The following is a 19116-nucleotide window of genomic DNA, read 5'->3' as shown; positions in this document are numbered from 1 at the left end:
AATATTAATATTTTTATATCATGATATTGTAAATAATATAAAATTATTAAGATATCATTATATTATTATGTTCTAATATATTATTATTTGTATATTACCAAATTATTATTATTATTATTATATTTTTATTTTATATTATTTCTTATCCTTGAGGAAAAAGTGGACTTTATATAGGGACACTTACAATCCCCCATAATTAATAATATTAGATTGAGATTATTATGAAGTTAACTAATTGCATGATGGAGATAGACAAATTTATTGAACAAGTTAAATTGAGAGTGAGTGGCAGTTGAGAGGTGGAAATGAAGATATAATTAGAACTAAATAATTAAAAATAGCTAATTGAGTGATTCCTCCCAAGTATAGATGTCGATGTTGAACCTGTGATGCTTTCTATATGTTAAGGAAGTGGTCACAATCACTCTTTCTACAAAAAAGGTTACCAACAAGATCATCCTCAAGATGTACAAGCTCACCCCTCTCCCATTGCCACAAGCTCCACCTAAAAATCAGCCTAATCCACACATGCATGGTCCTCCCCTACAAATATGTGATCGTCATCCTTCCTAATCCACCCATCTCTAAGATCATTCTCCTCCAAATCAGTGGGAACTAATTCCTCACTTGCTGTTATGACCTTTTCATGGCAAAGGCACAAGTTGTGATGCACAAATACAAGGTTGTTCAACCTTTGCAGTAACAATCTATTCTGTTTTTTGGAGTCTATGTGATCAAACATATTCTAGTTGCACTCACAACCCGAAGTGTTGCATGATTCAATTGACATTTGGAAGCCAGTCGTCTAAATATTTGACACCTTAGTGCCAAAATTATCTACCATGCACCTATAACAAAAATATTAAAACATTTGAAAACTTCAACCTTTCGCTAAAAAACATCAAAAATTAAATATTTAACTATAGAAAATGGAAAGGATGATCAATGTTTGCAATTTTACCTTGCCAAAAAGTTGTTCTTGTCCACTTGAAAATGTCTCAAGAAAAGACTTAGTGCTTGCTTGTAGATCTCAATCTCAAAAATAATGTTTGCCAATGCCCTAAACCATGGACTACATTCCATGGTCTCTATGATTGTTAAGACACCTCCTAGTTGGCCATGAAGCTCTCAAGAAAATGGAAGGTTGGTTTAGGAAAGCTATCTAAGCATAAATTGGCCTACAAAGTTATTTTATCCAAGGGAAATAAATGATGTCCCAAATGGACCTATATTTGACCTCCACATTGCCATATAAATGTCCACACGCTCATATATGGCATGCATTGTTGAATTGTTCTCCATGAAACCTACACAAGACAGATACTTATAGCTCAAGCCTTTTAAAAAGTTAAATTGCTAAGAAAATAACTTTACACTTAAGTCTTCAACGAAAATAATAATTAAGTCAAAAAACACATAATAAAAGGAAAAATCTTAAAAGACTTGCATCCACAAGCTCCTTCACCAAAACACAAAATTGGGTCTCATCAAAATATTCAATTTACATCCATCAACCCCACATTATCTTCAAGTAGGAAGAACATTTCACTTGTAATGTCCCCACTCTGGAATAGAATTTAACAATAAATAATAATAATTAAAATATAAAAGAAAATAACTAGATATGATTAAAAATTTAATTAAGTTAATGAATGGTCAAGAATCATGGAATGAAAAGTCGTGACTCCCTCAAACATGAGATATAAAGGGAGAAAATTACCTCATTTGAGAGGGAACAATTTGGGCAAATAAAAGTGCAAATCTGATTGTGAAAGGTTGTGTCCCTTTCGAAGGACAGAAATAATGAAACGGGGTGTCTCTTGCCAAAGGGCATACATGATGAAGAGGTGTGACCTCTCCCTCACATTGAAAGATATAAAGGAAAGAAATCAAAAGCATCTAGGTACATCACCATCGACCAGATCAGATCAGAACTGTTATGAAGTACAGACAGAGAATGAACCTAAACTAAAACCTGAAGGAACAAGAATCAAAGGAGGACAAACATCGAAGAAAGCAGATTGAACTTACAGCAAGTAAGGAACTCTCTGTCATATCCATGTTTAAGACATTAAGACATTATGGTAAGTGATCTTGTGCACAATATTTCTACAGCATTCTTTGCATACTAATGTTTGATAACAGTCCACTGTTATGTAAATTTACACAACATACTTTAGAGTCGTTTATGGTTATTATATATTCTGAAAAAAGTGATGAAATATGATGCTTTGCTTATATATATTCTGGTTTGTTTATCATCAGACATGGTAAAAGAAGAATGATTGCAATAGGGAGAACGGCATTAAGGGTCACCTCTAAGCGTGCTACCTCATATGTATGGCAGAGTCCACATGAGGCCAAACGGGGGCGAAGGTGCTCTGCCTTTGGGCTTAGGAGGGTTAGACTTAGGACACCCTATTGAGGCATCCATCCTCTCTATCATGATTCATATGAGTAGGACGTGACTTGGCAGAGGGAGAACCGCTGTTAATGCTCCTTCTCAGACAGAGAGAGAACCATTGTTAAGGCACCCTCTCAGAAAGGGGGAGAACCACTGTTAAGGCACCCTCTCAGACAGAGGGAGAACCGTTATTAAGGCACCCTCATAAAATGACTTGATTAGGGAGAACCGTTGCTAAGGCAGCCTATCAAAACGATTAGGATTCTTATGGTTATGACTCAGGACTTCTGATCTTTACATTACAGTGCTGTTTGCAAAATTATTTAAGTTTCTTTATAGAAATTCTTTAAATTATAGTGTTTCCAATTCATGAATCTTAGTTAGTTTTTCTATATCCCATTTTTTCTTTATTTATATTACCATAACTGATTTATAAATGTCAACCATTCATATGTTGTATTTAGAAGGTTATCCTCTAACTTGTGTTGCAGGTTATCCCTGCCAACGAGGTAAGGAGATTCTCTTCCTAAAACCCTCTTGATAGCTGAAAAATTGTAAACTAGGGCAGAGTAGAGTAATTTAGGAAGAGGGGCATTACACACTACTCGCTCACATATTCTGAGTTTAATATTGTTTGAAGAAATCCTGTCTTTATGCCCTTCATTAAATCTGTATGTTGAAGATTGGTTTATGGATTATCCATCCCACAGTTTGCAGATCAAGTGGTATCAGAGTGGTTTCTATCCTTTGTGGAAGCAGCTGTGAGTATTTTGCAGCATCATGCTAAGCATCATGCTAACAACAAAGACTACAAGGTGTTGAATGAGGTCACACTGACACAATATATATATTTATCAACTCTTGCTAAGGAGTACCCAAGGATTTTTACAAATGTTGTGTACACGCTCCACGATTAAAATTACCCACTCCATTGCACTAATATCCTCTAGCATCAAATCCATTCAATGGACTACGGAAGGAGTCAAAAACATGACAAGGTGCCATTCCACTAGCAGCCTAACTATTGCAAAATAATTTGTTGAATTGTCAATGGTAACTACTTCCACCACATTTTCATCAACCATCTCTATCAAAATTTATTCCAAAACAACACACAAATAATGTGTGTTTTTTATCATTCCTAAGACATCAATCAACTTTATGAAAATTATGTCACCCAAAGAAAAACTTTCCTAAGACATCAATCGACTTTATGAAAGTTATGTCACCCAAAGAAAAACTATCGTAAGACATCAATCGACTTTATGAAAATTATGTCACCCAAAGAAAAACTATCTTCCCTAAGACATCGATTGACTTCATGAAAACTATGACACCCGAAGAAAAAACCAAGAAATTTCAACAGTCTATAACATGATGCTTTATCAAGATTCAACTACATAGTTTTTTAGAGAATCTCATTGATCCATATTTCATTAGTACAAGAATCTATCTTCCATGAGCACGAATGATCTACTTAGTACTCACTGCATTTTCATCAACCATCTCTGACAAAATTTATTCCAAAACAACACACAAATAATGTGTGTTTTTTATCATTCCTAAGACATCAATCGACTTTATGAAAATTATGTCACCCAAAGAAAAACTTTCCTAAGACATCAATCGACTTATGAAAGTTATGTCACCCAAAGAAAAACTATCATAAGACATCAATTGACTTTATGAAAATTATGTCACCCAAAGAAAAACTATCTTCCCTAAGACATCAATTGACTTCATGAAAACTATGACACCTAAAGAAAAAACCAAGAAATTTCAACAGTCTATAACGTGATGCTTTATCAAGATTCAACTACATAGTTTTTTAGAGAATCTCATTGATCCATATTTCATTAGTACAAGAATCTATCTTCCATGAGCACGAATGATCTACTTAGTACTCACTACATCTAGGCAGTGCTCACAAGGCGAAACATCCTGACTTCCCAAAAGGTCATCCATCCCAATACCACTCCAACTCAAGACATGAATAGTCCACTTGGCACTCACTACATCTATGTGGTGCTCATAGGGGCAAGGCATCAAGACTACCCAAGACCACCCATCCCATCGCTACTCTACCTCTTCATCCCTATGAGCATCGTCTAGCTGCAATAAGTGCTAAGTGGAGCATTTGTGCTTATGAGAAGCTAATTGGGCTTGGTCTCGAGGGAAACCCTATGGTTAAGCATGTTTGAGTCAGAGTAGCCCTAGGAAGGGTGACTTCCAATGAAGTCTTCATGCTTCATCTCTATAAGCATCACTCAAAATGCAATGAGTGTTGAGTGACCATTCATGCTCATATGAGATGGGTACTTGTAAACCACTACTCATGAAATATGGAACAATGAAATTGGCTCAAAAACTAAAGTTAAGTGACCATGATCTGGGAAACTCCATGGTTAAAAAATAAAGCAATAATAGGATGAATGATCTCCTAGAAAGTCCCAATGCTTCACCTATGTAAGCATCCCCTAGAGGCAATGAGTGCTTCAATAAAACAATATTAGGATGGATGATCTCCTAGAAAGTCCCAATGCTTCACCTATGTGAGCATCCCCTAGAAGCAATGAGTGCTTCACTCTTGTGAAAATTTACGATTATTAAAAACTCTGAAAAAAAAGTCATTCTCAACACAAAAAGGATTACTAGCTAAAAAGGAAACAAAAAAAAGGCTTCAACTTGTCTACATGCACTAAAGTTTTATTAATTAATTAATAATATAGAAAATAGGGTACTCCATGACAGTAACTTGTGCTTATAAACTGTGAAGTATGCAACATTGACACTAATATTCATATTAGTGTGCGCACGTGTGAGCGTGCACACATATGTGTATTATTATAATGCAAAGTTGGTGCCAATGCACTCTAGTAATTATTTTTCTTAGTGCCAATAATCAATATTTGGTATCTTACAGAATAGTAACGCACTTATTTTGCATTTAGTTAAAATTCATTTATGTGAGGGTCGTGACAAAGAGGACTATTAATTTGTATTAATAAATTATGGAGTCAGATACTTCACAAAATGATAACAGAGCTTTTCCACAATATTTAGGTGCTTTGTACCTAACAAAGAGCTGTAAGAAACAATTCACTCCTGCAAAGGAATCAGCCACACAGCAACGAGATATTTAAAGCAATCTAGCAGATGAAATTTTCAAATACCATTATTTGATGCATTAAAAAAGATAAAAGCAAAACTCTGCAATATGAGCAGTTCTTTATTTTTCGAAAATAAAAGGTATGATAATGTTATTGTGTCAATCATAGGCTTTTTGGGAGAACAACGAGCTGTAAGAGACAATTCACTCCTGCTAAGAATCAGTTATGCGACGAAGAGATATCTCAAGCAATTAGCAGTTGAAATTTTCAAATGACAGTATTGGGTGCATTAAAAAGTGATAGGAACTAAACTCTGGAATATGAGCAGCTGTTTATTTTTTGAAAGTAAAGGTGTGTTAAAGTCATTGCATCAATCATAGGTTTCTTGAGAGAATCCCCATTCCTAAACTTGAAATGACCAGCAAAGATACTGACCTGAAAGCTTGGATAAGCACTATTTTCTCCAGTTGAATTCAGTGGAAGATTTTAAAAAAATCCAATTTACGATTCCACACCATAATAGCAGCCATCTAACTAAAGGCAGATTATGGTATATAAATGAATTGAAATCACCACTTGAGATCTACTTGTCGCTGTATTGTATCATACTTTTGAGACTCACAATCAATAAGATCATTTGGACCTCGAAAACATTGCATATTGTTCTGAAGGGTTTTGTTCACTCGTACACTTGTAGAACTATATGCCTTTCAAATATTAGCATCCATGAACAATGTACAGTCCAACAGGAGGTTTACATGAAGACATTGAAACCAATCAATCTTGAGGAAACCATTTGGATAAAGAAAATCATTCAAATAAACAAGGCAGCAGAGGCCACATTTCAGTGAATGATGAGGGCAATTACTTTAAAGACTATGTACAGGCATAAGGATCATCCAATGAAAAATTAGCAATCAATTGCTTTCAAAAGCTATTCAACATCTTTAATCTAAGAGAAAAAAAATATTAAATGATGTAAAATACATACAAAACAAAAGTTCAAAATCAAATATACGTTGAGAAAAAATGAGATCAGATGCAAAACAACCAAGAAAAACTAACCCATTTGCAAACAATGTGATTGAGCACTTTAAAACTATCAATAATAAACATTGTATGAAGCTAATACACATGAAACAAACTGAGAAACCAAGAACAAAGTATCTTGCCAATTTGAACTGACCTAATAGACGTAATCATTCATCAACATCTAAAAAAATTAATCATCATAAACATAGGAGATGGCAATGAGCAGAGCATTGTCAAAAATGCTCCCTAGAATAGTTGTCAACAAAATTTCTAAACCACTCCCTCCCCATGCTCCATAATTGGCATGTCTATCCAGCATGATGGATACACTTTTACTATCCACCATGATATTTGTTTGTTAGGATCAAAGGCTGCTCCAAAAAGTACTTAGATGCTTCAAATTAGTCCCTGAAAGTAAGCATTTATGCCTCCCTTCTTTGTCACAGAATCAAGCAAAATCCCATCTAGGGAGCAAGACATGATCACTGGTCTTCACAATGGCCCTTCCATATTCAGGAGTAATATTGTCCACATCGAAAGGGAAGTTATGTGCACCAAAACACTATCAATTGGATCTTCTTCTCTAAAAGATTCAACAATTCATGCTACTCATTGCGCTTCCAACAGGGCTTGATATTCCTTATATTTTTATACCCAATCAATTTTTCTGTAACTATTGATCTTGACAAAGTCATAATCCGCAAGGAACTCCTCACAAGCCCTCTCCCTTACAACATCCAGAACATTCTAACTGAGAGGGTTAAAAATGGCCAATCAACTTCAGGGGGAACAATATTCTCCAATCTTGGGTGCTAAGGAAAGAAAGGAAATCCTGCTCCTGACCTTGGGGGAGCATATTCTCCCTAGTCATTCCGATTTCTAGGTAATAAACCAGCCCAACAAGAGCTTATTGCAGTTAAGGGGAAGCAATGCCCTAGGGTTCTTGAGCTCCAGTCCCTAAGAACTGAATTAATTCAATCTGTGCTAGTTCATCTACTTTCTATCATTCTTCCATGATTTCGTTCCCTTTGACTTTAGCAACATAGAGTACATTTGGGCATTTTCCACGACCTTCCTTATCCTTCCAATTTTATTAGAAATTTCTGACAGCATTCCTCGATATTACAGGTTAACTAACTCCCTCTTCCTCTGAATTCTCAACCAGATGTCTCTTCTTTGAGCCTTTTCTTCTTCATTGAGTCAACTCCTAATTGTTGTTGTTGAAAATAAGCCTTCAAAGATTCTATTGAGCTTTGGGCTCTTTTGAAGGCTAAGTCTTCTTCAAAGATTACATCCCTACTCAGTTCAATATTCCTCTGACCAGGTATATAGATTCTGTAGGCCTTGGAGGTTTCACTATATCCTACAAGTATTCCCCTTTTTCCAGAAGGCTCTAATTTTAATCTTTTCTCCTTAGGTACATGAATATAGACAGGGCACCCAAATATCCTAAAGTGGCTGATATCTGGTTTTGTTTTAGTAAAGACTTCCTCAGGGGTTTTATCTTCAAGATGGGAGTGAGGACATTTGTTTTGTATATATACAGCAGTGCTAGTTGCTTCTACCCAAAGATTGATATTTAGATTCTGATCAAGAATCATGGCTTTGGCAACTTCTACAATTGTCCTATTTTTCCTCTCAGCTACCCCATTTTGTTGAGGATTATAAGGTATTGTTAACTCCCTCTTAATCCCTGAATTTTTACAAAAATCTTTAAATAATTCTGATGTTTATTCCCCACCATTATCAGTTCTTAGGGTTTTAATTTTATTTCCTGAGTAGTTCTTTGTTTAGTGATTTAAACTCTTTAAACCTATTGAGGATCTCTTTTGATTCTTTACACTTCAGAAAGTAGATCCAAGTTTTCCTAGAGTAGTCATCAACAAATATTACATAATACAAAAATCCCCCTAAAGAAGGTACGGACATAGGTCCACATACATCAGAATGAACTAACTCTAAAATTTTGCTTGTTTTCCTAATACTATTTTGAAAAGCACCCTTAGCATTTTTACCTAGGGCACATCCTTTGCATGCCCCTAAATGATATTGCTTTAACTTGGGTAGGCCTGTGACAAAATTTCCCATTGATGATAAAGCTCTAAAATTCAAGTGACCTAGTCTTCTATGCCAAAGGTTGGGCTCTGTGCACAACTCATACAAGTAGCCTTGTATTTGACCAATGGTTTTAGCTTTCTTGATGGATGAATTCTTTGGCCAAGCCAACACTCTGTTGTCCATGAAGGTCACTCTGTATCCATTATCCTCTAGTGCTGATATGGAGACTAGGTTTCTCTTGATGCCTGGGACATATAGTACTCCTTTAAGTTGTAATGATACGCCTGACTTTAGTTTGATGGTGCAGGTTCCAACTCCTCTGACTTGATGTGTGGAGTCATCTCCAATAGTCACTTCCTCATCATTCTCCTCTATCATGGAGTCTAGCACTTCTCTAAACCCTGTAATGTGTCTGGATGAGCCACTGTCGATCACCCAGGAGTTAACCTTGTTTGATGCTTGGTTTGTAAGTGCTGAATAGAGTACATACTTCTCAGAGTCATCTTCCCTTTTAGATTTTCCTACTTTGGCAAATGTGGCTTGTTGTTTGGCTCTTTCTGGACATTTGGCAACATAGTGCCCAAATTTGTCACATCTGTAACATTGAATCTGTGAAAGGTCCTTCTTGAAGGTGTTCTTGCCATGACAACCTTTTCTCTTCCTAAATTGTTTCTGCTTGCTTTTCTTGTTTGAGTTTGTATTTAGGACTTGAAGATCTTCATCTATATTCTTTTGTTTGATCCCTTTCTTATTTAACCTTGATTCTTCTTGAAGACAATCTGCCTTTAGCCTATCAAACTTTGGAAATTCATCCCTTGCACTGATGCCTTGGACGAATGTTTCCCATATACTAGGCAACCCATCTAGAGCAATGAGTGTTAATTCTTTGCTTTGGATCTCATATCCAAGGGTTGCTAGTTCATCCCTTAGGGTTGATATTCGCATGAAGTAGGCATTGACTAATTCTCCTTTGATCATAGCTATATGATTTATTTCTCTTTTTAAAGCCAAGGTTCTACTAGCATTGGATATCTCAAATGCATCTTCAAGTGCTTTGAACATGTTGTAGGCCGTTTCATGTTTCCTTATGATGGGCATAATATTATTTCTCACCCCATCAACTATGATTTTGATGGCCTTTTCATTTCCCTCTCTCCAAGTTGTTTTGTCAGGTTCAATCTCAGGTTCTGCAGTTTTAGTTTTTACAAATGATTCGACTTTATTTTCTTTTAGAATCATCTTAATTTTGAACTTCCATGCTGAGAAGTCATCACCTCCTTCGAGTCTATCTTCGAATCTGATAGCACTAGCCATTAGAAGAAATGTGATGTTGAATATATGCTTGTTTTGAATTTTTCACAAAATTGAATAGCCTCAGGTTCGATTTTACTATAGCTCTGATACCATGTAAATGTTATTCAATTTTTAATTCAAGATGCAAGTTATATTCAAGGTTATCTTTTCTTACAAGAATGTGTTATATCTTTGATATAATAAATCTGATTATTGTCTTGTATGTTGCAGATGAAAAGAGCATTTATCAATTTCAATGTCCTTCTCACAAATGCCGATTGATATATATATGTATGCAAGGAGGATCAAGCAATACCTTGACCGGTCATGTCTATTAGACATGACCGATCAAGATATTACTTGATCGCACCTTTTCATTTATCATTGTATTTACCAATCGGTGTATAAAACTTAACAAATCACCCGATACTAATCAGCATGTATACCATAAGCAAGACAACCGATACTAATCGGTATGTATTTAGTTATAAACTAAACCCAATAACAATCAGTGTTCACACAGTTAATATGTTTAACCGATATTAATCGGTGTGCACACGATTCAATGTAAACCGATACCAATCGGTATTCTGTGCTATGAGATTTACAACCGATAATTATCGGTAGTTGAGCATTGATTGGAATTTGCAAGTAAGGTTGAATATATATAAATCGAAGAATAATCATCAAATGAAGGAATGATAACTTGAAGTCTTTATCATAGTCTATCGATAAGATAGATGATTGAATGAGAGACTTCATTTATCTCTCATTCAATCATTTATCTTACTGAGGCTATCATGCATTAACACTAATTAGGTTGTCCCTCATACTAGTGAAAGAAGCCTACCCTCTTCTTACTTAATCTCTTTTGATCAAACCTTTCAGGTGAATAAGGCTGAAGCTTCTCATGCTTCATATATAAACTATTCAAGTATTTGCAAGCCTCTTCATGTGTTCCTCGCCTATGGAACTTAAAGTCATATATCATAGCGGCAAATTGTTGTAATGTCCCCTCTTATCAAATGCCCTAGTTTTTCCCTAAAATCAAATTTCCAAGTTAGTAGGAGATGGAATAGGATTACATACCAACTTAGATCACCCAAAGTGAGGTCCTGCAAACAATCATTGAAAATGAATCTTTGTTAGAAAATAAAGCAAAACATAAATCTCATTACTAGGGTTTAGGAACATTAAACTGATTATAAGATGGACATAACTTAATGATGGATCTCAACCATAGGGAGGCTAAGAAAAAGGGGTAGGTTAGGGTGCCTTAACGTTCCTCTACCATAGGCCCAAGAGCAAATATCTTATCCCTCTTGGCCACATGGGACCATTCGTTCATTACCATGGGGTGGCATACCTAGTAAGGAATCTCGTAGTCGTTCCCCTCACCATCTTCTACCCTATAATATGAATTCCTTAACTCCCATAGCCAATCATGATAGGGAAGTTAAAATGACTACAGTTGGGTGTCCTGAGGACCCTTCCCTCCTAAGCCCAAGGGCAACACCCCTTGTGCTCACTTGGCCTCATGTGACCCTGAGGTGGCGTACCTTGGAGAGGACCTCACCACTACTTCCCCTCCCTGTATCCTTATTCCTTAATCATGGTTGATAGTATCAAACAACATATATAGATTATAAATTATTGCCTTAATTCAGTATAAGAGATTATGTGATCACATGCATAGTTGCCCCTATTAATATACACCCTCAAAATTATATGAACATATGATTCTTAACTAACCCATATACTCTTCAAAGAGTAACTCAAGTAATCATTATCATATCGTTAACTAACATGCTTTCCATACCAGATCGCAGATAGATTGTTAATATGCCAACTACCGATGTCTGAATTTGTCTTGTCTTCCTTTAATGATGATCTGAATCTAACTCCTTCGATGATCCCTTTCAAACTATTGAGACGATCTCTTTATATCCTTCTTCCATGCTGTAGTCATGCTCTTTGACCGCTGCCTTTTCATACTCCACTTTTTGCTAAGAGACGCCTTGTTTGATCATATCTGAACCGTTTCTCTTAATTAAGTAATAGTTTGTGAATAGGATCATTGCACTATAGGAGAGGAAAGATCAATCCTTTAAGGTTGATGTTGTTCAATAATTAACAAACCCCATTGCATGTTATTAGCGATCAAAGTACATTATTTGATTTTATAAAATTGTGAAGTCTTACTTGGTAAGAAAAATTCATATTTAGATTCGTTGATAAGGGTATGTCAAATCGAGGGGCATGACAATTGCATAATTCCTTCCTTAATAAGTTAATAGCATCTCTAAATTGGAGCTTTTGTGCAAATGCCAATTGTCTGATTAATTCCTAGTGGGTAGAGTGTTCAACAACTTGTAAGATTGGATTGCAACGCGACAATCAATTTACAAAAACCAATCACCCAAATTATCATCCCAGTTTGTAGGGGCACCAAACTACTTGTTAGGTCAAACTAAGGCCACAGCAAAATCTGACAACCTAAGCCTTCTCATTCCATACTACTTCTCGCAAAGGGTAGTGTCAACTATCCTCAAATATGGAGGAAAAAATGCAGTGTTTGTCCATGTGGATGGACCACAATTGGACAGGTTTTATCTCTCCTTAATTTCCTTCTGGGAAGAATAGCTTGATCCCCAAAGTACATGATCTATACTCTACCAAGCAAAACAGAAACATGTAACAAATGATAAGAGTGTCTTAAAAAAAATTGATACATGAAGCCTTTTGAATTCAGACAGAGATCTGTGTCAAGTTCTATAACAAAATATTCCCAATGTAATGCCCCTCAAGGAATCATTCTTATGATAGTTATGTTAGATGCTAATGAATCTCATGTGTGCTTTTGTCTTCCTTATTGATGATTGAATTCCTCTTGATTGAGATATGTCATGATGTTATTTAATACATTATACTTATAAAGTGGATGGTGATATATTTAGGACTTGGTCATGATGTTAGGGTTTTATGTCGATTCGTTTATGATTACATGATATTTAGTAGGTGTGATTTACTATCTTGGAACTTAGGACCTTTAGTTGCATCTCTAATTTTATGAAATGTCATGATAAGCCATTTTGCATGCTTCCAAGTAGGTAGTGAAATGAAGTATAATACACTAAAAAGTGTAACGCCCCACTAAGAAACCCTAGAGAAACAAACTAACATTCTAGAAAAAGAGTGAAAAAAAAAATTTAAAACTATTAAGTGAACGTTTTATAACATTAGAAGGACAAAATTAAACTATAATGCACAGGCGGATGACGCTACTAACTTTCCCCTAAGGTTTCTCAACATTGTTACTAATCTAAACTTACTACATATGCATGTAAACCAACAAGATCATACAAGGATGATTAAATTTTTCCCAATGCATATCACCTTTATTGTATTATACTTCATTTCACTACCTACTTGGAAGCATGCAAATTGGCCTATCATGACATTTCATAAAATTAGAAATGCAACTAAAGGTCCTAAGTTCCAAGATAGTAAATCACACCTACTAAATATCATGTAATCATAAACAAATCGACATAAAACCCTAACATCATGACCAAGTCCTAAATATATCACCATCCACTTTAGAAGCATAATGTATTAAATAACATCATAACATATCTCAATCAAGAGGAATTCAATCATCAATAAGGAAGTCAAAAGCACACATGAGATTCATTAGCATCTAACATAACTATCATAAGAATAATTCCTGGAGGGGCATTACACCCCAAAATCATATAGACCATAGAGTGTTCTTATGGAGACATTGGTTGACACAGAAAGGCCAATGCAACCTCCCCAATACTCAAATCAACATCTGATCCAATAATTTGATAAGAACGGGAATGTGGATATTGGAAATTAACCTTAAATTTGGTAGCACCAAATGGTTCCACCTCTGAAGCAGTGATAAATTTAATTCAAAGCTTCTCTTTATTCACTGGGATACTGTAAAATAAGAGCTTAATCGCTATGAATGCATTCCTTTTACTTCTACATTGTAAAGCCAATAAGATCAGTTCAGCACCATGTCAGCATCAAGCCTCAAACCAAAGACCTTCAAAGTTTCCTTCTTTATCTTTAAAACCAATTCCTCACCCTCAGAGAAAATTTCTCAAGCTTTCTCATTGTAGCAGTCAGCAGCCCCCTCCACATTATTAGGGTTAGGAAAGCTATTGGATGTTACTAGCTTTCCCAAATCAAATATCCATGCACTGCATATTGGAATTTTCCTGGACTTCTTCTGCCACGCAAAACAGAAAAGAAATTGGCCCATATATGTGTTCAAAGGGTCATGGATGTCCCCTTTGAATTCTTCAAAGTTCAAAGTGTTGAGCTACACCCTTGCTGGATGCTCTTTTATACTGTTCGGGAGCTAAAGCAGATGCCGATGCTGCTTCTTGGCTCAAGGACCATTTGGAAGCCATAGTAGGTATGGGTTTTACAATTTTGGGTTACAAATTTTGCAGGGAATTATAAAATTAATTTCCCGATCACTACAAATAGCTCAGCACTTGATAATTTTCTATGTAATAATAAAATGCACTCCAAATGTAGTTTAGACAAGCAGATTAGGGCCTCATAAATGTTCATTAACATAAAAAAGTAGTTTATATTGCACAGCAACCTGTTGAAATTTTGAAATTTCACCAGGCAAGACATTTGCATAATATGTTTGAAAATATGGGCCAGTCAACATCTAAGAGAACACATAATCAAGATAAATGCCTATGATTATTTAGTTGCACAGAGACATAATTCTCAGAAATACTGCAATGCATAAACAAACTACATGTGTCACAATCCAGTGAAGTGGTACAAGAGAACCAACAATTTCTGAAAATCTAAATGTTCCCAGCAAGCCCCATTGACCATCTTGATCACTCTACAAAACAATACTACAAATATGTGGACCAACCAAAAGCATCCACATAAGTACCCAGTAGATACGCATTTCACATGCAATGCAACTTGGGCCACACCACACCACACCATTTCGGAACTCCTAAATATTGATCATCTCTCCCGCCAGTCAACAGAAGAATAGAAGCTGCTCAACCCATCAATACACAAAGGAGTACTGACTTTATGGAAAAATTTGACCAACACAACTGGTTACACAACTAAAGGAGAACCAGAACATGCGAATAAAGAAGGTAAATGCTACAATTATGCTGATGGTAATAATTTCTAACCGCTAGACAAGCAACAGGCAATAACAACCTTTTAAGGTGATAAGTGACAACAGGAAGATCACTATGGATGGTTACGGCCAAAACAGAAACACTGACCATTTCCATAGCGACTTGCAAATGTTCAAAGAAAGAAATAGCACAACACTGTTGCTTATTAGTTATAATGATGTGGAAATACAAATGACAAAATCTGAGATTCAATGTTTCAACACAATAACCCTACACCAGATTTCTAGACAGTAGAACCAAACAAGACAAGCCAAAAATCTCACTTTAAAGGATTTTACAACTACTGAACCAACAGAATGAAGATGATAAAAAAGGCTCTTTGCAAGCAACAAGAAAGGCAAATTATTTTTGCCTTGTCTAGCTTAAGTTTTGAATTGAACTTTCAAAGACATTGAACTTGATTTGAAATTTTAAAGTTGAATAATCATTAAAATACCAAAAACAATAAGAGCCAAAACCATGTATAGTCAACAATGGAGGTTATAGGAGGAAGAGGGAAGAAGGAAGAAATAGAATAGGGTTTGCTGGTTTTTGATGGCAACCAAGCAGCACTGAGGAAAAGCAAGCATGCAGAAGTTGTCCATGACTTATTCTTTATGACATCTGCAAGCCTTGTCCTACCTACAATCCGTTACTCCATTTGATATCTAGCAACCATTAAAGTAAAAGAGTAGAATAGAGAAAAAGTAGGCAGCAATTTTTTTCCCTCAATTATAAACATGCAGATGAAGTTTGCTATCTTCCTTCTATTTGCTATGCTGCCCATTTGGACTAAGCGTGCCATAAATATTAAGCTGTATATACCAACTAAAATTATACATGCAGCTTGTAACAGTTAGACCCATAATGGAATAAGCATCTGAAAACAATTGTGTGGAAGTCGTTGCATCAGAAACTTTCACACTGTTAATTTACAGAAGCTTGAAACATAATTTCCATGGACTGTACAAGTATCGTGTTCATCCCAGTTAGATCCAACTAAAGCACTAACAGTAAACATTTCCAACCGTTGATAAAGTTAGTCAAACATATGGGAAATGAAAACAAAACAGCTAGAGAACCACCCAGAAACATTCCTAAGAGATGATGATAAATCTAATCAGACATGAGGGAGATTAAAAAAAATGCCCCACGACGCTTTGTAGACAATGTATTCGTTTTTTTACGAATGCATGGCAAGCAAAATAGATAGGTCAAAAACGAGAGGACATGTTTAGTGAGCCAGTTCGTCTTATCCCTTATGTCACTTTCCCAAAAGATAGGAATGTAAGAAATATAGCCGCGTGAAAAAGAGTTGAAGAGATAAAAGTAATTGGGTGCATACCTCGGAAGGTTGAAACCATTTGTTATCTAAGAAATCGAAATGGGGACGCAGCTGAGAGTGATGAAATTGAATCTCCTCATTGGTCTGCATGAAGTAGACGAGATAGTAGTTGTCAGCAAGTAGCTTGGTGACCACACCGACCCACCATCCATCATTGTCGTAGGCATCGACTTCCTGGTAGAGAGCATAATGGAGGGGAGGGGGAGAGAAAGAGGGGGGAGGGGGCCTCAAATGGCGCAGCGCCACCTTCTCCCTCAGGGCCTTGCTCTCGTCCTTGTCGCTCCTGAGCTCCCTGTACTCGACCACCACATGCCCCTTCTCCTTCTTCACCACTTTCGCACTGAACCATGCTCCTCTGAAACCATCTTCATCACTCGCCACTTCTACATCCCCTCCCTCTCTCACCTCCATCTTCCTCGCATTATTCTTACGCTGCACGCAAGAGAAAGCTTCACCTCTTTAAATCAAGCCTCGCTAAGAATTAAATTCTGGGATTTCGCAAAGCCCTAGTCATTATCATGGTTATCCCTGACAAAAGGATTTTTTTTTAAGTTCTCAGCAAGGTGCAATGGGTATACCTAAGAGGTTAAGTCAATTAAGGAAATTTTTGGTCTATTTGTTTGTCTACAAGTGTTGTAATGAGAAATATATGGATATAAAAGGATACAGAGGAGTTAGATAGAAATAAAGAAATAGAGATATAGACTAGGAGATATGAAGGGACAAAGGAACTGATATAGAGAGAGGGATAGGGAGATAGATAAAAGAAATAGAGAGAGGAACAACAAGAAGATGGAGAAAGAAATAAAGAGATAGATATATTGAGTGATAGATGGAATGAAAAAGAGATAGAGGTAGACATAATGAGATATAGACGGAGAGAGGCGAGGAGATATGAAAACGGAGATAGAGGTGGTAAGAAATGAGAGAGAGAGAGAGAGAGAGGTAGGGAGAAAGTAGAGATGGAGAGATAAATATAATTTGGAAAAGATAGAGGGGCCAAAATTAGAGATAAAGGAGGTGATAGAAATAAGTAACATAGAGAGGGAGGAACTTGGAGTGTGAGAGAGAGAGAGGGAGAGTTAGTAATATATAACATTAAATATAACAAATGTGTAATTATCGATCACTAATGTAGCCGAGCAGCTCATAGTAATGATACAAATATGCAGGCACACAAAATCCAAAGGGGAATTCCCAAAATGGTCAAGTTGGACTCTGATAAGAACCAAAGATAGAAAGATAACTCGGTTAAGTTGGACTCGTCTTAATTAAGGATCATGAAAAATAATAATTGACATTAAAAATAAATCTACACATTTTTTAATCCAAGAAAAGTTATCTACAAGCAATGATAGACACAAGAAACATCATGGCTCGTATTGAAGTTGCACAAAATTTTGAAACTATATTGAAGTTGTTACATCCATGAAATTTTAATACATTTTATTCTCATTTGGATTAAGAATTATGATATATGACCCAAAAAATTGATATTAAAAATAAATCTACGCTTCTTTTAATCCAAAAAAAATTATCTTCAAAAAATGATAGATTTTATTAATGTCACAACTCTAATTTGTATTGAAGTTGCACAAAATTTTGAAACTATATTGAAGTTGTTACATCTATCAATTTTTAATACATTTTATTTTCATCTTGATTAAGAATTGTGACATATGATCACAAAAATTGATATTAAAAATAAATCTACACATTTTTTGATCCAAATAAATAATCTTCAAAAAATGGTAGATTGTAAAAACATCACAAGTCTGGTCTATCAAGCTCTCAAGAACATTTAATTTCTACACATAATGAATTTTTTTTTTAATATGACAATAACACTATTATTCATGATTAAAAAACTAAACACTCTATTAGTTTACTTTAACAATTCAATTTAATTTCAAATATTCATTTTGTAATAATTTAACCAACTCTAAAATTCATATAAACTAATTTATTTTGTGCTTAGTTAAATGTGTTTATTTAAATAAACTAAACAGTTTTTAGAGGTGTTTCTATGCATACAATAGAGTATTGTAACTTTTTTTAAAATTTATTATTGACAACACAACTAAAATATGTATCTACTGTGTGGAAGCACTAACTTTATAACGACTTGAATTCACACCATAAATATTATATACGATTGCTCAAATTACATGAAAACAAGAAAAGAGGAATCATTATTGGTTCAAATAAATACAAGAGCTTTTTAGTCATCTTTGATTGAAGATGTTAAAGTTCTAGATGTCTTTCTCCTCTTATTTTCTCATGAATTTTCTGACAAAAATGAACCAAAGTTCTGAAAGACTTTCCGATCGATGGCCAGCGATTCAAACCATTGATGACACAACACACAGGAGGTATGTGGGCTATTGTGTCTGGAGAACACAGCCAAAATCTTGTGGGAGAATGATGAGAATATCATTGTCGTCTATGTCGGGGATGAAGGATGAATTGAATGGAAGGGAGTGTGTAACAGATTTAGGCTTTACTTGGTTTACCATGCGACCTGCTCCAATACGTGGCCTTAGGCAAAGAAGAGTGGGCATTTTCAACTTGTCAGGTCTGCTCTGCCCCTTTGTTTACTAGGTAAAAATTCAACGTGCAAGATGATTTTCATTGTCTTGCATCCCGTCTAAAGTACTTTGCACCATTGATCCT

At 35.5% G+C, this 19116-nt stretch overlaps 1 protein-coding gene across 1 annotated transcript in view; it reads right to left on the bottom strand.

Annotated features, from left to right (window-relative positions):
* Positions 1 to 17000, bottom strand: part of LOC131072557 (uncharacterized) — a 50096-nt gene extending 33096 nt beyond the window's left edge. Inside the window, exon 1 of the mRNA XM_058008741.2 lies at positions 16444 to 17000. Coding sequence (XP_057864724.1) covers positions 16444 to 16854 — 411 coding nt within the window. The 5' untranslated portion in view covers positions 16855 to 17000. The remainder of the gene's footprint in view (positions 1 to 16443) is intronic.
* Positions 17001 to 19116: the final 2116 nt, after the last annotated feature.

This window comes from Cryptomeria japonica, chromosome 9, assembly GCF_030272615.1.
Source record: "Cryptomeria japonica chromosome 9, Sugi_1.0, whole genome shotgun sequence".
Lineage (NCBI taxonomy): Eukaryota > Viridiplantae > Streptophyta > Pinopsida > Cupressales > Cupressaceae > Cryptomeria > Cryptomeria japonica.
Note: the sequence above shows the minus strand (reverse complement) of the source record. Positions and strands in the feature narration are given on the sequence as shown.